This window comes from Ostrea edulis, chromosome 1 (assembly GCF_947568905.1).
Source record: "Ostrea edulis chromosome 1, xbOstEdul1.1, whole genome shotgun sequence".
In the NCBI taxonomy this organism is placed as follows: domain Eukaryota; kingdom Metazoa; phylum Mollusca; class Bivalvia; order Ostreida; family Ostreidae; genus Ostrea; species Ostrea edulis.
In genome coordinates, this window is record NC_079164.1 from 56,189,457 (window position 1) to 56,208,862 (window position 19,406).

The 19,406-nt window shown below is 35.0% G+C and overlaps 1 protein-coding gene across 2 annotated transcripts in view; it reads right to left on the reverse strand.

Moving 5' to 3' along the window:
• Nucleotides 1–19,406, reverse strand: part of LOC130051844 (ester hydrolase C11orf54 homolog) — a 227,025-nt gene that overhangs the window by 190,203 nt on the left and 17,416 nt on the right. The window contains exon 1 of one of the 2 annotated variants that reach the window (XM_056154790.1): nucleotides 6,056–6,184. The exons of the other annotated variant lie outside the window; for it this stretch is intronic. Within the exon in view, the coding sequence (XP_056010765.1) occupies nucleotides 6,056–6,062 (7 nt within the window). The 5' untranslated portion in view covers nucleotides 6,063–6,184. Of the gene's footprint in view, nucleotides 1–6,055; nucleotides 6,185–19,406 lie in introns of those variants that run through there. 2 annotated transcript variants of the gene reach the window in all.

Genomic DNA, 19,406 nt, shown 5'->3' on the forward strand with positions numbered 1-19,406 from the left:
TATCATAATTTATTATTCATCAAAATTACATTAGTTGTGGTCATGATTCTGGTAACCTCGAGTATCTCATGTAGGAAAATCGCGAATACTCCATCCTAAGCACAATATTTACCTGATTTATATCACAATCGGGCAAATTTTTCACTCTGCTGAACATAATGGTATAACAAGTGGTAGATTTTCATTTCCGATCTACCCCGCACTTCTTTTAAATTTGTCGAAATTCACACCTTCAAATACACCGGCCTTGATTCCATGATCCTTGATTTTGTTAAATAAACAACAACTCGGGTTTTGTTAATTAACCACACACGACCCTGCATGACAGCTTGCATGGGTATAATAATTGATTCAGATTCGATTAAACAAGTGTGCGTTTCAAAACGAAAGTGTTAGGGGCGATAATTCCCAGAATAGTTATGCTCAACCTAAATCCAAAGCAGGAATCACATTGTAATCGAAAAATGTACAGTCGTTATATAAAGGTAAATTTTTGTGAAATCAAACAAAAAGGTTTAAAAATCATGGTTGTTGGTCCCGTCAGACAGGTGGTCGGGGTTTTTTGTTTTTTTTGTTGTTTTTTTTGGTGTGTGTTTTTTTTTAAGTGTTAACAAATTTATTGAGATCTATGTCACAAATAAGTGTTCAAACGCATACATATACATACATTAAAGCAAGAGAGAGATAGAAAAAGAGGAGTGGGGAGAGAGAAAGACTGTTGGAGATAGACAGAGAGGGGTGGTGAAAGAGAGAAAGTAATATGATATCATTTGATACAAGTATGGTAAATCGTTCATAGCTAGGTTGTGTTGATATAAAAGAGCAAGATCAAAATATAAAGTAAAATATAGATAACAATAAGTGTATCTGCCAATTAGTCTGTCCAAGAGAAAAATCATGTATTCCACTGATTTATAAATTCATCATATTTACAATGTTGAGTTGGAGTATACTTAGTGTAGTTATATGTGTTTTTAAGATCAATCAGCAGTTCCTGGGTTGATAGCTAGGTTTTCTTGCTGACATCTTTTCCTGTATATATGATTTGATAATTAACAGAATAATGCTTATTTCTTTAGAACTAGTGATTCCAAAAATAAAAGTTTTTATCTAATGTAATATTGATACCTTTTGTATTACATAAAGTTATGATAGATCTTAGAAGCCCCTGTACCTTTGGACAATCCCAAAGCAGATGAATAATTGTTTCGTCACTAATTTTGCATAAACAACATAATTTGGTGTCTACCTTCCCTATCTTAAATAAGAATGAGTTTGTAGTTAAAATGTAGTTGTTAATTCTAAATTGTAACCACTGCAATTTAGAATTTTTTGTATATTGAAAAGGATGTGAATGAATCTGAAATTTCAAAATGCTCATAGATTGCTTGGTTCCATTTTTACTAGTACAGAATATTCTAATATTAAGATGCACAATAGGTCTGGGATTGTTGGTTTCCATTCGAATTGTCTGAGTGGTTGTTTTTATAGGACTTGGAGTGAACCCGTACAGAAAATCCTAGCCTTTGCTCATGTGCAGCTCATGAGTTGATCCAGGATCTAGTTGCACGAAAGTTAGTTAACTTTAACTAATAGTTAACTTGTCATTAACCCTTACATTTATATAATGATAACTAGACATTAACTGTCAGTTAAACTTAACTCACTTTTGTGCAACTGGGTTCTGTTTGGAGTGCATGAATCTTGAATAATGTCAATAGATATAAAAATGATATTCATTGTTCTAGTTATGTTACAATGTATGAAGTGAGCAATTCCTTCTCATGTGGCTCATGTGCGAAGTGAGCAAACATTTTTTGCACATGAGCATTTTGTGAGCAAAATTTTAGAGAATTTGGAATGCTTTGCACATGTGCATAATTTTGCTCACGTGAGCATTTTACCTAATTTGCATGTTAAATTGCACATGAGGAAATTTATGTTAGTTCTCACGTGAGCGGCTCATGTGCACTTTGTGAGCGAATTTTGGTATGGGAAGCATATATCAAAAAATTTGTTTTGATTTTATAAGTATTCTGTAAATTTTCTAAAGAATAAAAAGACCCCTTTTCATCAAGTAAATCAGATATGTACACTATATTCTTCTCAAACCATTTTTTATAGAAAACGGTTTTATTTCCAATTTTGATTTTGTTATTATTCAATGTTGGCTGGCTTATAAAGTCATACCAGAATTGAACTTTTATTTTATCTTGGACTATTTGAAATGCAGTAATGATATCTTTCCAGAAAGCAATGTTGATGTCTTTTTTAACAACATTTATATAATCAGATCCTGTTTTAATTAGCAATTCTAAGGAGACAATTTTATTTAACAATACTTTCCATTTTGTGTCTTGAGAATATAAAAAAATTTTTTATCCAAGATGATTTTAATCCTATGATGTAGTTATATATGTCCGTCATTTTTAGTCCACCATTTACATAGTCTTGTATTACTTGCTTTCTTTTAAGTTTGTCAACCTTAGACTGCCATAAAAAGTTTAAAAGAATTTCATTAAGATTCTTTATAAAGCTATTTGATGGAGAAGGTACACGTAGTGAAATAAAAAGATGATTCAATTGTGAAATAAGCAATGATTTAATAAGAGTTATTCTACAAGTGGTGTTATATGTCGTTTACTCCATTGATTTATGATATACTTAATTTTCACTAGTTTCTTATCATAATTGAGCTTGGGAATGTTCGTTAAGTCTACATCAAAGTTTATCCCTAAAAGTTTAAAGGTATGCATCCATTGAAAATTCATATCCTCACATAATTTGATAGACGAGTATTTTTTACTACCAATCCAGACTAATTGAGTTTTTGATACATTGATTTTAAGTCCAGAAATTTTGTAAAAGTTGTTTAACTCTTTAACTGTTTCTCTAAGAGACCTCTCAGAGCCATCTAATATAATAAGAGTGTCATCAGCATAGTGTGACAGTAAGTATTCAGTGTCATCAATATTAATTCCTTTTATGTCTTCGTTATTTTTTAATTTGAGGGCTAGAATTTCGACGCAAAGCAAAAAAATATAAGAAGATATGGGGTCACCTTGTCGACATCCACGTCCTAGCCTTAAAATATTTGACAGATGACCTGCATATGATACTGTTGAAGAGATGTTTTGTTGAAACACTGATATCCATTTTCTAAAAGATGGTCCAAAATTAAAAAATTTAAGCGTTTTATCGATAAATTTCCATGACACTGTATCAAAGGCTTTTTCAAAATCTATCATTAGTAATAAACTTGGTATGTCATTATTCTCAGTATACTGCATTAAGTCATAAATAAGACGTGTATTTTCACCTATATATCTTCCTGGAACAAATCCAGTTTGGTCTGTACTGATTATTGATCTGATTACTGTTTTAATTCTTTGGGCTATACATCCCGATCCAAATTCTTACACACTACATTTAATAAAGATTGGTCTCCAATTTTTCATGTAAAATTTACTTTTCCCGTCTTTTGGTATACAAGTTATTATACCTTGTTTTTGTGTTACAGATAATTCTCCCAATTTGTATCCTAAATTTAGTGACCTAATTACATAGTGTCCTAATTGTTTCCAAAATACTTTGAAAAATTCTGCAGTAAAGCCATTCACTTCCAGGGCTGTTGTTATTGGACATATTTTTCAATACACGTGTTGCTTCTTTATATGAAATATCACCCTCAAGGGAACCCTTTTGCATATCGTTAAGTTTAGTACTATTTGGGGTTCCAAAAATGGCGCCGTTCACGGATGGACACGCTGAGTGAGAGGTGCGACAGGCCGACCAAGTTAACGAGTTTGTGTGCGTCTACCGGGCTATAAATTATTGTGAACATATCGACGAATGTTTGGAGCATTTGTAGTATCAAATTCTGTGCATGGTACATTGGTGAAGTGATATTTTCTATTGGAAGTAGGATTCGAAGCGAACGTTACTGGCGTGAGTATATCTCTAGCACTTGATATATCAGAGTATATGAATACACTAGACAAATATTTCAAAATACCCACCGGAGGTGTTACCACTCGTAACAATGCTACTCCAAAATCAGTTAATATGAAAAAACAGTCTAAAGAAACCATCGTCTCAGAAAGCTCCCCAAAATTCACGCCCACAGAAAAAACTACATGCACAATGGATTCAATACAAACACAACTCAGCAAGATCAACAACGAGCTAAAAAGAACTATCAAAGTAAATGACATCAAATCAATAATCAAAGGTGTAGTAGAAGAACTATTTCAAAATCAACAATTGAAAAGAAACTGTATGAAGAAGTGACGAAATTAAGAGAAGAGAATGAGAAATTGAGGAATAAAAACAAGCGATTAGCTAGAGATATCGGAGATCACGATGAAGTTATCAACGATCTGCATAACAAACTAGAGGAAAATGTAATTATGACAAAAACAGCAGTTTCAAAAGCAAATTATAATAAGCAATATTCTAGAAAAAATAATATCTTCAAATTCCATGGATTTCATGAAAACAAAGGAGAAGATCTCCTCCAGGTTCTAAATGAAGTTCTGATAGAAGTGGGCACGCAGATAGAGGAAAAGTATTTGGTAGCGACACATAGGATCCCGGGGCAAAAAGATCGTCCACGACCCATTCTTATCAAACTGCGTAACGCAGAAACAAAAGCCAGAGTGATGAGGAAAAGATCAAGTATCAAAGCGCTGAAGAACAAAGTCAAGGTCACAGACGATGTGACAAAAGACAACTCTGAACTGATTTCCAAACTCTTAAAGGACGAAAGAATGAATTCAGCTTGGTACTTCAATTGATCGGTATATGGTCAGTGCGGTAATCGCAGGATCAAGTTTGACTTATTTGACGATATCGATAAAAAGCTACGGAAAAAGTAAATCCATTCAGTGTCGGTTCCTTCGGGCCGTGAGAGGGCTTCGCCCTCTATGACCCTAAATTACATGTAATCTAATATGATTACGGTGTGACCGTTGGGGCGAGCGCAGCATATCTGAATACATTTTCAAAAAATTTATATTGAAAACAAGGAAAACTGATCTGGTTCACTGTCAATACGTAGGATTACTGCCTTGCTCTTCTCGCCAATGTAGGAACCAGTTTAGCGGGAAATGCCAAACTCCCCGTCGAGGCCTCATTACGTCACCTACGAATAGACCTCTCCTATGTGACGCAGCACAATATACAGATTTGTATATTGTGAGTCCGCGATTATCACGCAGGCAAATAACACTAAAGAAGTAGTTCGCAGTGAAAAGTTTGAAGATATTGATATTAAGAGCATTAATATAAAAGTATGGATTTTATTTTAAACATGAAATGATCAAAAGATCATCAAAAAGTAGGGAGATTCTGTTCAAATTATTGTGTAAAGTAATGAACTTGATGTTTACGTTCTTGTTTTGAAAGTTGTTTACGTTTGACGTTATGTTTTTCGTCATTCTACAGTGACGTCACAGTGTACGCGGCCTAAGAAATCGCTCTCCCATAATGCCTAAGTGGAAGAGTTTGCTTTGTGAGCAAACGAACTCTGGTGGAAGTTTGCGGGAAATGCAACGAGCGTGTTGTGACGTAGCCTGGTAGTTGTGACAGTCACTGTTTACATTTCTTTAGACAATATTTTAAAAAGAAAAAGAAAGGGGGGAAAATATGATTGTCATCCTTTCCTTTCAAATAAGAAAGGTTTGTAAAACTTCAAAGATTTTTTTAATTATTATTTTACGAATCGAACCATCCGCCATTTTGTACGAGGGACTTCTGGGATTGGCGTCAAAACAAATTCTTCTTAGAGGTTGATATTTAGCTCGGATTATTTCCCGCGCTCTAGTCATTAGAGCTCGCAGTACGAGCCAGCGCTCCGCGCTGGCTCGCTGCCCTTGCTATAAATACTGGTGCTGGTGCACAAAACATGCTCTGAGCAGGTTCCCCTTTTTTGCTTTGATTTTCCCTCATTTGCGCTAATCCGCACCATCCCCACACCATCACAGTACCAAACATGGGGATTTAGACACTAGCTGTGCACAATCAAGAACCCTATCTGCCCTTCTCAAAAATCTACCTCTCATCTGAGGCCATCCACCTTCCCTCACAGCTACAGACCCTGCATGTTTTCACCGGAATTTCTTCAGCAACTGACCACGTGTCTTAGTTTCGTATTTGCACCCATCTATCTGCTAGGAATCATGGCGACACCTACATGTTGCATATCAACATTTTTACTAAGCACTCAGCTACATTTGACATGCATCTTAAAATTATTGTATACATTTTTACACATGTAATATCACTTCAAATACGGGGTAATTCCATTTTTTGAAAAAGTTGACCGGGCCTATAGTGCGAAACTGTCCCCTGCTACCTTTAAGAATTCTGACATCTCATGTCATTGACGTCAACTCCCATTTTTGACAAATCTGACTTATTCTGAGTGAAACTACACCAATACATCATGTCGACCGCCCTAAATGTGTACGCAATAAAATTATTTAAAAACCCTACATTTCTGTGTATGATGTTGTCATTTTTGAGTGATGAGAGTGTTCGAGTAAGATCCCTGTGCCTAACAAATAATATTACAAGTATATTGTATCTATGGTAAAAGTGACCTTATATGTGGTGCTACATGCTGAACATGTAATCATGAGAACCTGTGTAGAAAATGATGGATTAGAGAGAGATAAAGGGACAGAACTGTTCTTAAAATCAAGAAAATTTCCCACTTCACTGTCTACTTCTTTACATACTGTATATGTATAGACCTGAAATATGCTCTAATTAAGTAAACAACTCCCCAACAAGATTTTGAGTACCTGTTCTCTTCTTACATTCTATTCTATGCCATCCTAATAGTGAAAACTAAAGATTCATGCAATTCAGCCAAATGTCAAAGGGGAGGTGGCTTGTTTACAAGTACCACCCATAAATGAGAAAATGGTGTTGTGTTTTTTGTGTACAAAATGTCTCTAAAATGACTTATTTATCTATCTGCAAGTATTTTTTCATAAATATGTATCATGGTGCTGACAAGAAATGTGATCTACTGTACCTGAGACCTGTCAATCAGTACAATTTGTTAATTACATGTAGACCATGTAAAACTACATGTAATCTATGTAAAAAGAATACACAGTATATGAAGTACCCCAAATAACATTATTTTAACCACTAAGCTTATTTACATGTACTTACATGTCACTATGATACTTGACCAGATTCTGGTTTTCCATAGTACTAAAGCATAGCTTACCCCCCTTGACTCTGTTGTCTACCATTGTGACACTAATGTGATATATCTATTGAAATAAAGGGTTGTATTACATATCTAATACATTTATCTTGATAATATTAATGAAATTGACTGAATTCCATGGGTTTCAAAAAATGCCATTCTCTTAAAGGTGGCAGGGGACAGTTTCTTTGGTTTTCAAACATGTGGATAGGGGGTATACACCAAAGTCAGATTATGACAGACTAATGAAAAATCATATTTCCCTTTTATGTCAATACTTGTATTTCATATTAGTGTAGTTAATAAATTATGACCCTAAATTACATGTAATCTATAAATACTGGTGCTGGTGCACAAAACATGCTCTGAGCAGGTTCCCCTTTTTTGCTTTGACTTTCCCTCATTTGGGCTAATCCGCACCACCCCCACACCATCACAGTACCAAACATGGGGATTTAGACACTGTGCACAATCAAGAACCCCATTTGCCCTTCTCAAAAATCTACCTCTCATATGCGGCCATCCACCTTCCCTCACAGCTACAGACCTTTTGCTAGACCCTGCATATTTTCACCGGAATTTCTTCAACAACTGACCACGTGTCTTAGTTTCGTATTTGCACCCATCTATATGCTAGGAATCATGGTGACACCTACATGTTGCATATCAACATTTTTACTAAGCACTCAGCTACATTTGACATGTATCCTAAAATTATTGTATACATTTTTACACATGTAATATCACTTCAAATACGGGGTAATTCCATTTTTTGAAAAAGTTGACCGGGCCTATAGTGCGAAACTGTCCCCTGCTACCTTTAAGAATTCTGACATCTCATGTCATTGACGTCAACTCCCATTTTTGACAAATCTGACTTATTCTGAGTGAAACTACACCAATACATCATGTCGACCGCCCTAAATGTGTACGCAATAAAATTATTTAAAAACCCTACATTTCTGTGTATGATGTTGTCATTTTTGAGTGATGAGAGTGTTCGAGTAAGATCCCTGTGCCTAACAAATAATATTACAAGTATATTGTATCTATGGTAAAAGTGACCTTATATGTGGTGCTACATGCTGAACATGTAATCATGAGAACCTGTGTAGAAAATGATGGATTAGAGAGAGATAAAGGGACAGAACTGCTCTTAAAATCAAGAAAATTTCCCACTTCACTGTCTACTTCTTTACATACTGTATATGTATAGACCTGAAATATGCTCTAATTAAGTAAACAACTCCCCAACAAGATTTTGAGTACCTGTTCTCTTCTTACATTCTATTCTATGCCATCCTAATAGTGAAAACTAAAGATTCATGCAATTCAGCCAAATGTCAAAGGGGAGGTGGCTTGTTTACAAGTACCACCCATAAATGAGAAAATGGTGTTGTGTTTTTTGTGTACAAAATGTCTCTAAAATGACTTATTTATCTATCTGCAAGTATTTTTTCATAAATATGTATCATGGTGCTGACAAGAAATGTGATCTACTGTACCTGAGACCTGTCAATCAGTACAATTTGTTAATTACATGTAGACCATGTAAAACTACATGTAATCTATGTAAAAAGAATACACAGTATATGAAGTACCCCAAATAACATTATTTTAACCACTAAGCTTATTTACATGTACTTACATGTCACTATGATACTTGACCAGATTCTGGTTTTCCATAGTACTAAAGCATAGCTTACCCCCCTTGACTCTGTTGTCTACCATTGTGACACTAATGTGATATATCTATTGAAATAAAGGGTTGTATTACATATCTAATACATTTATCTTGATAATATTAATGAAATTGACTGAATTCCATGGGTTTCAAAAAATGCCATTCTCTTAAAGGTGGCAGGGGACAGTTTCTTTGGTTTTCAAACATGTGGATAGGGGGTATACACCAAAGTCAGATTATGACAGACTAATGAAAAATCATATTTCCCTTTTATGTCAATACTTGTATTTCATATTAGTGTAGTTAATAAATTATGACCCTAAATTACATGTAATCTATAAATACTGGTGCTGGTGCACAAAACATGCTCTGAGCAGGTTCCCCTTTTTTGCTTTGACTTTCCCTCATTTGGGCTAATCCGCACCACCCCCACACCATCACAGTACCAAACATGGGGATTTAGACACTGTGCACAATCAAGAACCCCATTTGCCCTTCTCAAAAATCTACCTCTCATATGCGGCCATCCACCTTCCCTCACAGCTACAGACCTTTTGCTAGACCCTGCATATTTTCACCGGAATTTCTTCAACAACTGACCACGTGTCTTAGTTTCGTATTTGCACCCATCTATATGCTAGGAATCATGGTGACACCTACATGTTGCATATCAACATTTTTACTAAGCACTCAGCTACATTTGACATGTATCCTAAAATTATTGTATACATTTTTACACATGTAATATCACTTCAAATACGGGGTAATTCCATTTTTTGAAAAAGTTGACCGGGCCTATAGTGCGAAACTGTCCCCTGCTACCTTTAAGAATTCTGACATCTCATGTCATTGACGTCAACTCCCATTTTTGACAAATCTGACTTATTCTGAGTGAAACTACACCAATACATCATGTCGACCGCCCTAAATGTGTACGCAATAAAATTATTTAAAAACCCTACATTTCTGTGTATGATGTTGTCATTTTTGAGTGATGAGAGTGTTCGAGTAAGATCCCTGTGCCTAACAAATAATATTACAAGTATATTGTATCTATGGTAAAAGTGACCTTATATGTGGTGCTACATGCTGAACATGTAATCATGAGAACCTGTGTAGAAAATGATGGATTAGAGAGAGATAAAGGGACAGAACTGCTCTTAAAATCAAGAAAATTTCCCACTTCACTGTCTACTTCTTTACATACTGTATATGTATAGACCTGAAATATGCTCTAATTAAGTAAACAACTCCCCAACAAGATTTTGAGTACCTGTTCTCTTCTTACATTCTATTCTATGCCATCCTAATAGTGAAAACTAAAGATTCATGCAATTCAGCCAAATGTCAAAGGGGAGGTGGCTTGTTTACAAGTACCACCCATAAATGAGAAAATGGTGTTGTGTTTTTTGTGTACAAAATGTCTCTAAAATGACTTATTTATCTATCTGCAAGTATTTTTTCATAAATATGTATCATGGTACTGACAAGAAATGTGATCTACTGTACCTGAGACCTGTCAATCAGTACAATTTGTTAATTACATGTAGACCATGTAAAACTACATGTAATCTATGTAAAAAGAATACACAGTATATGAAGTACCCCAAATAACATTATTTTAACCACTAAGCTTATTTACATGTACTTACATGTCACTATGATACTTGACCAGATTCTGGTTTTCCATAGTACTAAAGCATAGCTTACCCCCCTTGACTCTGTTGTCTACCATTGTGACACTAATGTGATATATCTATTGAAATAAAGGGTTGTATTACATATCTAATACATTTATCTTGATAATATTAATGAAATTGACTGAATTCCATGGGTTTCAAAAAATGCCATTCTCTTAAAGGTGGCAGGGGACAGTTTCTTTGGTTTTCAAACATGTGGATAGGGGGTATACACCAAAGTCAGATTATGACAGACTAATGAAAAATCATATTTCCCTTTTATGTCAATACTTGTATTTCATATTAGTGTAGTTAATAAATTATGACCCTAAATTACATGTAATCTATAAATACTGGTGCTGGTGCACAAAACATGCTCTGAGCAGGTTCCCCTTTTTTGCTTTGACTTTCCCTCATTTGGGCTAATCCGCACCACCCCCACACCATCACAGTACCAAACATGGGGATTTAGACACTGTGCACAATCAAGAACCCCATTTGCCCTTCTCAAAAATCTACCTCTCATATGCGGCCATCCACCTTCCCTCACAGCTACAGACCTTTTGCTAGACCCTGCATATTTTCACCGGAATTTCTTCAACAACTGACCACGTGTCTTAGTTTCGTATTTGCACCCATCTATATGCTAGGAATCATGGTGACACCTACATGTTGCATATCAACATTTTTACTAAGCACTCAGCTACATTTGACATGTATCCTAAAATTATTGTATACATTTTTACACATGTAATATCACTTCAAATACGGGGTAATTCCATTTTTTGAAAAAGTTGACCGGGCCTATAGTGCGAAACTGTCCCCTGCTACCTTTAAGAATTCTGACATCTCATGTCATTGACGTCAACTCCCATTTTTGACAAATCTGACTTATTCTGAGTGAAACTACACCAATACATCATGTCGACCGCCCTAAATGTGTACGCAATAAAATTATTTAAAAACCCTACATTTCTGTGTATGATGTTGTCATTTTTGAGTGATGAGAGTGTTCGAGTAAGATCCCTGTGCCTAACAAATAATATTACAAGTATATTGTATCTATGGTAAAAGTGACCTTATATGTGGTGCTACATGCTGAACATGTAATCATGAGAACCTGTGTAGAAAATGATGGATTAGAGAGAGATAAAGGGACAGAACTGCTCTTAAAATCAAGAAAATTTCCCACTTCACTGTCTACTTCTTTACATACTGTATATGTATAGACCTGAAATATGCTCTAATTAAGTAAACAACTCCCCAACAAGATTTTGAGTACCTGTTCTCTTCTTACATTCTATTCTATGCCATCCTAATAGTGAAAACTAAAGATTCATGCAATTCAGCCAAATGTCAAAGGGGAGGTGGCTTGTTTACAAGTACCACCCATAAATGAGAAAATGGTGTTGTGTTTTTTGTGTACAAAATGTCTCTAAAATGACTTATTTATCTATCTGCAAGTATTTTTTCATAAATATGTATCATGGTACTGACAAGAAATGTGATCTACTGTACCTGAGACCTGTCAATCAGTACAATTTGTTAATTACATGTAGACCATGTAAAACTACATGTAATCTATGTAAAAAGAATACACAGTATATGAAGTACCCCAAATAACATTATTTTAACCACTAAGCTTATTTACATGTACTTACATGTCACTATGATACTTGACCAGATTCTGGTTTTCCATAGTACTAAAGCATAGCTTACCCCCCTTGACTCTGTTGTCTACCATTGTGACACTAATGTGATATATCTATTGAAATAAAGGGTTGTATTACATATCTAATACATTTATCTTGATAATATTAATGAAATTGACTGAATTCCATGGGTTTCAAAAAATGCCATTCTCTTAAAGGTGGCAGGGGACAGTTTCTTTGGTTTTCAAACATGTGGATAGGGGGTATACACCAAAGTCAGATTATGACAGACTAATGAAAAATCATATTTCCCTTTTATGTCAATACTTGTATTTCATATTAGTGTAGTTAATAAATTATGACCCTAAATTACATGTAATCTATAAATACTGGTGCTGGTGCACAAAACATGCTCTGAGCAGGTTCCCCTTTTTTGCTTTGACTTTCCCTCATTTGGGCTAATCCGCACCACCCCCACACCATCACAGTACCAAACATGGGGATTTAGACACTGTGCACAATCAAGAACCCTATTTGCCCTTCTCAAAAATCTACCTCTCATATGCGGCCATCCACCTTCCCTCACAGCTACAGACCTTTTGCTAGACCCTGCATATTTTCACCGGAATTTCTTCAGCAACTGACCACGTGTCTTAGTTTCGTATTTGCACCCATCTATATGCTAGGAATCATGGTGACACCTACATGTTGTATATCAACATTTTTACTAAGCACTCAGCTACATTTGACATGTATCCTAAAATTATTGAATACATTTTTATACATGTAATATCACTTCAAATACGGGGTAATTCCATTTTTTGAAAAAGTTGACCGGGCCTATAGTGCGAAACTATCCCTGCTACCTCAACCTAACTCGTGAGATAAAAACTTGGCTAGCTTGGGAACCATTCAGGAATGAACATGACATTTATGTTTTTAGCTCACCTGAACCGAAGGTTCAAGTGAGCTATTCTGATCACATTTTGTCCGGCGTCCGTCTGTCTGTCTGTCCGTCTGTCTGTCTGTCTGTAAACTTTTCACATTTTCGACTTCTTCTCCAGAACCACTGGGCCAATTTCAACCTAACTTGGCCAAAAGCATCCTTGGGTGAAGGGCTTTCAAGTTTGTTCAAATGAAGGGTTATATCCCTTTCAAAGGGGAGATAATCACAAAAATGCAAAAATAGGGTGGGGTCATTTAAAAATCTTCTTCTCAAGAACCACTGGGCCAGAAGAGCTGAAATTTACATGAAAGCTTCCTGACATATTGCAGATTCAAGTTTGTTCAAATCATGGCCCCCGGTGGTAGGATGAGGCCACAAGGGGGGATCAAAGTTTTACATACAAATATATAGGGAAAAACTTTAAAAATCTTCTTCTCAAGAACCACTAAGCCACAAAAGCTGAGATTTACATGAAAGCTTCCTGACATAATGCAGATTCAAGTTTGTTCAAATCATGGGCCCCTGGGGTTGGATGGGGCCACAATAGGGGATCAAAGTTTTACATACAAATATATAGGAAAAATCTTTAAAAATCTTCTTCTCAAGAACCGCTAAGCCAGAAAAGCTGATTTTTGCATGAAAACTTTCTAACATAGTGCAGATTCAAGTTTCTTCAAATCATGGCCCCCGGGGATAAGATGGGGCCCCAAGGGGGGATCAAAGTTTTACACACAAATATATAGGGAAAAACTTTAAAAATCTTCTTCTCAAGAACCACTAAGCCACAAAAGCTGAGATTTACATGAAAGCTTCCTGACATAATGCAGATTCAAGTTTGTTCAAATCATGGGCCCCTGGGGTTGGATGGGGCCACAATAGGGGATCAAAGTTTTACATACAAATATATAGGAAAAATCTTTAAAAATCTTCTCAAGAACCACCGAGTCAGAAAAGCTGATTTTTACATGAAAACTTCCTGACATAGTGCAGATTCAAGTTTCTTCAAATCATGGCCCCCGGGGATAGGATGGGGCCCCAAGGGGGGGATCAAAGTTTTACACACAAATATATAGGGAAAAACTTTAAAAATCTTCTTCTCAAGAACCATTAAGCCAGAAAAGCTGATTTTTACATGAAAACTTTCTGACATAATGCAGATTCAAGTTTGTTCAAATCATGGCCCCCGGGGATAAGATGGGGCCCCAAGGGGGGATCAAAGTTTTACACACAAATATATAGGGAAAAACTTTAAAAATCTTCTCAAGAACCACTAAGCCACAAAAGCTGAGATTTACATGAAAGCTTCCTGACATAATGCAGATTCAAGTTTGTTCAAATCATGGGCTCCGGGGGTTGGATGGGGCCACAATAGGGGATCAAAGTTTTACATACAAATATATAGGAAAAATCTTCTTCTCAAGAACCACTGAGCCAGAAAAGCTGATTTTTACATGAAAACTTTCTGACATAGTGCAGATTCAAGTTTCTTCAAATCATGGGCTCCGGGGGTAGGATGGGGCCACAAGGGGGATCAAAGTTTTACATACAAATATATAGTTAAAATCTTTTTCTCAATAACCACTGAGTCAGAAAAGCTGATATTTACAAGAAAACTTTCTGACATAGTGCAGATTCAACTTTGTTCAAATCATGGTCCCCGGGGGGTAGGATGGGGCCACAAGTGGGGGGGGGGGGGAGTCAAAGTTTTACATACAAATATAGAAAAAAGCTTTAAAAGAACCATTGGGCCAAAGAAGTTGACATTTATATGAAAGCTTTCTGACATAGCGTAGATTCAAGTTTGCAAAGGGTAGTTTGGGCCATAATAGGGACCAAGGTTTTACATGCAAATATATATGGAAAGTCTTCAGATATGGGCCAAGGTGACTCGATCAGGTGAGCGATGTGGCCCATGGGCCTCTTGTTTGTGTTTTTGTGTTTGTCTTTGTGTGAAAGATGTGCGAGTGCTTGTGTTACTGGAAACTACATGTATGGTCAACAATATTTTTTCTTGTGTAGACGCAATGTTTACAATACGCAAAATGTTCATATTTATATCTTTTTATATACTATGTACATGCAAGACGTCAAATGAGCTTCAATATTGTGACATATAATTGTAGAGGTCTTGGTGGAATTGAAAAGAGAAGAGACGTACTTAATTACTTAAAACAAAAGAATTTCTCAATTTATTTTTTACAAGATACTCATTTTACCCTTGATGACTACAATCAAGTGAGATCTTTTTGGGGCTATGAGGTTTACATGTCTCCCGGCCAATCACATGCAAGAGGCACTGCAATTTTGTTCAATAACAATTTCGAATACATGGTGTTAAATGAACATAAAGATAAAGAGGGTAATTTACTTGTTTTAGAGATTAACATTTTCAAAAAGTATGATATCTTATTAGTAAATTCATATGGGCCAAACAATGATGATCCACATTTCTTTCAATCTATATCGGACATCATCTCAAACTTTCAAGGTGAATTCATTATTATGACTGGAGACTTTAATCTTGTTCAAGATGTAAATTTAGATTACTTTAACTACAATAATGCTAATAACAAAAAGGCAAGAGAAAAGGTTTTGGAATGAAGGATATACATTGTTTGAAAGATTCCTGGAGAGTGAAATATGAGCAAAGGAAAAGATACACATGGTTTAAAACTAATCCTATCAAAAAGGCTAGACTTGATTTTTTCTTAGTATCAAATGAATTTGCTAGACAAAATTGATATCAATCCAGGATATAAATCTGACCATTTGATGGTTCATATGGAAATTAAGTTAACTAAATTTGAAAAGGGTAAAGGCTTCTGGAAGTTTAATAGTTCACTACTCAAGGATCAGACCTATGTAAACAATATCAAAAATATTATACGTAAGGTCAAAGAACAATATGCCGTCTTGCCATAATCCTGCTTGCATACATATGATCAAGAATGATGAATTTCAGCTACTCATAGATGATCAGTTGTTTTTGAACAACTCTTGCTGAGCATAAGAGGTGCTACTATTCGTTATTGTTCCATAAAAAAGAAATTAAAAAACGAAAAAATACATTTAATTGAAGAAGAAATAAAGCATTCAGAATTACTAAGGAACAATGATGACTCCACAGAAATTGTACAAAAATTAAATGCTGCTCAAAAAAGTTTAGAGGAACTCAGAAAAGACTATATTAAGGGCCTTTTTATCAGAACAAAAACTTAAATGGATTGAGCAGGGAGAAAAACCATCGAAATATTTCCTCAGCCTAAAAAAAAGAAATTATATAAATAAAACTGTAAACAAACTTATACTCAGCAATGGTAATACTATTTCTTCAGAGACAGATATTTTAGCAGAAATTGAGAAATTCTACAAAAATCTTTATTCTAGTTATAATAATAAATTACAAGATGTGAACATTGATACCATTGATAAGAATGATGTTAGAATACTTGATGACAATTAACATGTCAAAAACATTAGAGGGATATATAAACAACGAAGAAGCCCTTTTAGCACTTAAAAATATGTCTAATGGTAAAAGTCCTGGAAGTGACGGATTTACTGCAGAATTTTTCAAATTTTTTTGGAAAGATCTTGGATGTTTTTTAATTAGGTCAATAAATTTTGGATTGAATGTGGGGGAACTGTCTGTAACACAGAAACAAGGCATTATATCTATATTACCAAAAGGAAACAAACCCAGAGAATTACTTACAAATTGGCGACCAATATCACTTCTTAATGTAACGTACAAAATTGCTTCTGCATGTATAGCAAACAGAATAAAAAATGTTCTTGATTTTCTAATACATGACAATCAAAAGGGCTTCCTCAAAGATAGGTTTATGGGGAAAATACGCGAGTGATTTACGATGTAATAGATTCTGTACATGAAAAACACATCCCAGGTATGCTCTTACTTGTGGATTTTGAAAAAGCATTTGACTCTATATCATGGAAATTTATGTACAAAACCAAATTTCGCTCATGATCTTATCAAATGGGTATCAGTGTTGTACAATAAGGCCAAATTATGTGTTATTCAAAATGGTGTTTTTTCACAATTTTTTGAAATTGGCAGGGGTTGTCTTCAAGGTGGTCCAATATCTCCTTATTTATTCAACCTTTGTGTCGAAATTTTAGGCCATATGATAAGACAAAACAAAAACATCAGGGGCATTAAAATAAATAAAGAAAGAATTTGTTTAATACAATATGCAGATGACACAGTTTTATTTTTGGATGGATCAGAAAAAAGTGTTTCAATTTTCAAAATTTTCAGGTTTAAAACCCAATATTTCCAAAACCAAATCAGTTTTGATTGGTTCTAAGATTAATACTAAAGATACTTTTTGTAGTGATACTGGATTACAATGGACAACAGAACCATTCACAGTTTTAGGCATTAAATATACTGTAAACCTTAAGAACATGGAAAAGCTTAATTTTGATAACAGACTTAGTTATCCAGAAAGAAATAACCCAATGGTCAAAAAGAAATATTTCTCCCATAGGAAAAATTACAGTTGTGAAAAGTTTGTTTCTATCAAAATTTACGCACTTGTTCATTTCACTTCCCAAACCAAGTTTACAGTGGATAAAGCAACTTATAAAAGCCTTTTACAAATTTATATGGGGGAACAAAATGGAGAAAATTTCTAGAAAAACACTAAATTTGGATTTTGAAAATGGCGGGTGTAGAATGACCAATATAGAAACATTTATCAAGTCTCTCAAACTAACTTGGTTTAGGAGACTTTTTACAACTAATTCTACAAGTAGCTGGATAAGCTTATTTTCTGAAATTACTGGTTGTAACATTACAAAATTGTGTCATATTGGACCTGTTTACTGTAAACAAAAAGCAAATTCCACTAGAAACTCTTTTTGGAAAGAAACTCATTTTACTTTGCAGAATTTTTGGAAAGTTTTGAAATGAATGATTTTCATATTTTGTTTGAACCCCTATAGTATAATGATAAAGTAAAGATTCAAAATAAACACATATTTTGCAAGCAATTATATGACAAGGGGTTTCAGATAATATGTGATTTATTAGATAAGCAAGGCAACTTTATCAGCTACCAGAGTATCACAAATGATTACTCATGATTCAGATTCCATTTACTACATATGAGGGATTGAAACAAGCTATTGTGCACTCATGGCCAAATATCAAAATGCTTGTACATGATACAACTTTTCAACCATATGAACCTGAATTCATTAATTTTCTATGCAAATACAAAAAAGGTTCTAGGAATATTTATGACTATTTAATATCAAAATCACAGCATCGACCTATTTGTGAAAACAAATGGGTTAATGATTTAAATTTGCAATTAGATCTAAATTGGAAACATGTATATACGAACATCAAATCTGTAACAAAAGATTCAGGACTGATTTGGTTCAACTATAGAATCATTCATAGAATATTAGGTACTAACAAACTCCTACATATATCAACAAGAGGCCCATGGGCCACATCGCTCACCTGGGTCACCTTGGCCATTATCTGAAGACTTTCCATATATATTTGCATGTAAAACCTTAGTCCCTATTATGACCCAAACTACCCTTTGCAAACTTGAATCTACACTATGTCAGAAAGCTTTCATGTAAATGTCAACTTCTTTGGCTCAATGGTTCTTGAGAAGAAGATTTTTAAAGCTTTTTCCTATATTTGTATGTAAAACTTTGACCCCCCCCCCCCCCCCCCCCCCCCCACTTGTGGCCCCATCCTATCCCCCAGGGGCCATGATTTGAACAAAGTTGAATCTGCACTATGCAGAAAGTTTTCTTGTAAATATCAGCTTTTCTGACTCAGTGGTTCTTGAGAAAAAGATTTTAACTATATATTAAAACTCTGATCCCCCTTGTGGCCCCATCCTACCCCCGAGGCCATGATTTGAACAAACTTGAATCTGCACTATGTCAGAAAGTTTTCATGTAAAAATCAGCTTTTCTGGCTCAGTGTTTCTTGAGAAGAAGATTTTTCCTATATATTTGTATGTAAAACTTTGATCCCCTATTGTGGCCCCATCCAACCCCAGGGGCCCATGATTTGAACAAACTTGAATCTGCATTATGTCAGGAAGCTTTCATGTAAATCTCAGCTTTTCTGGCTTAGTGGTTCTTGAGAAGAAGATTTTTAAAGTTTTTCCCAATATATTTGTGTGCAAAACTTTGATCCCCCCTCCCCCCTTGGGGCCCCATC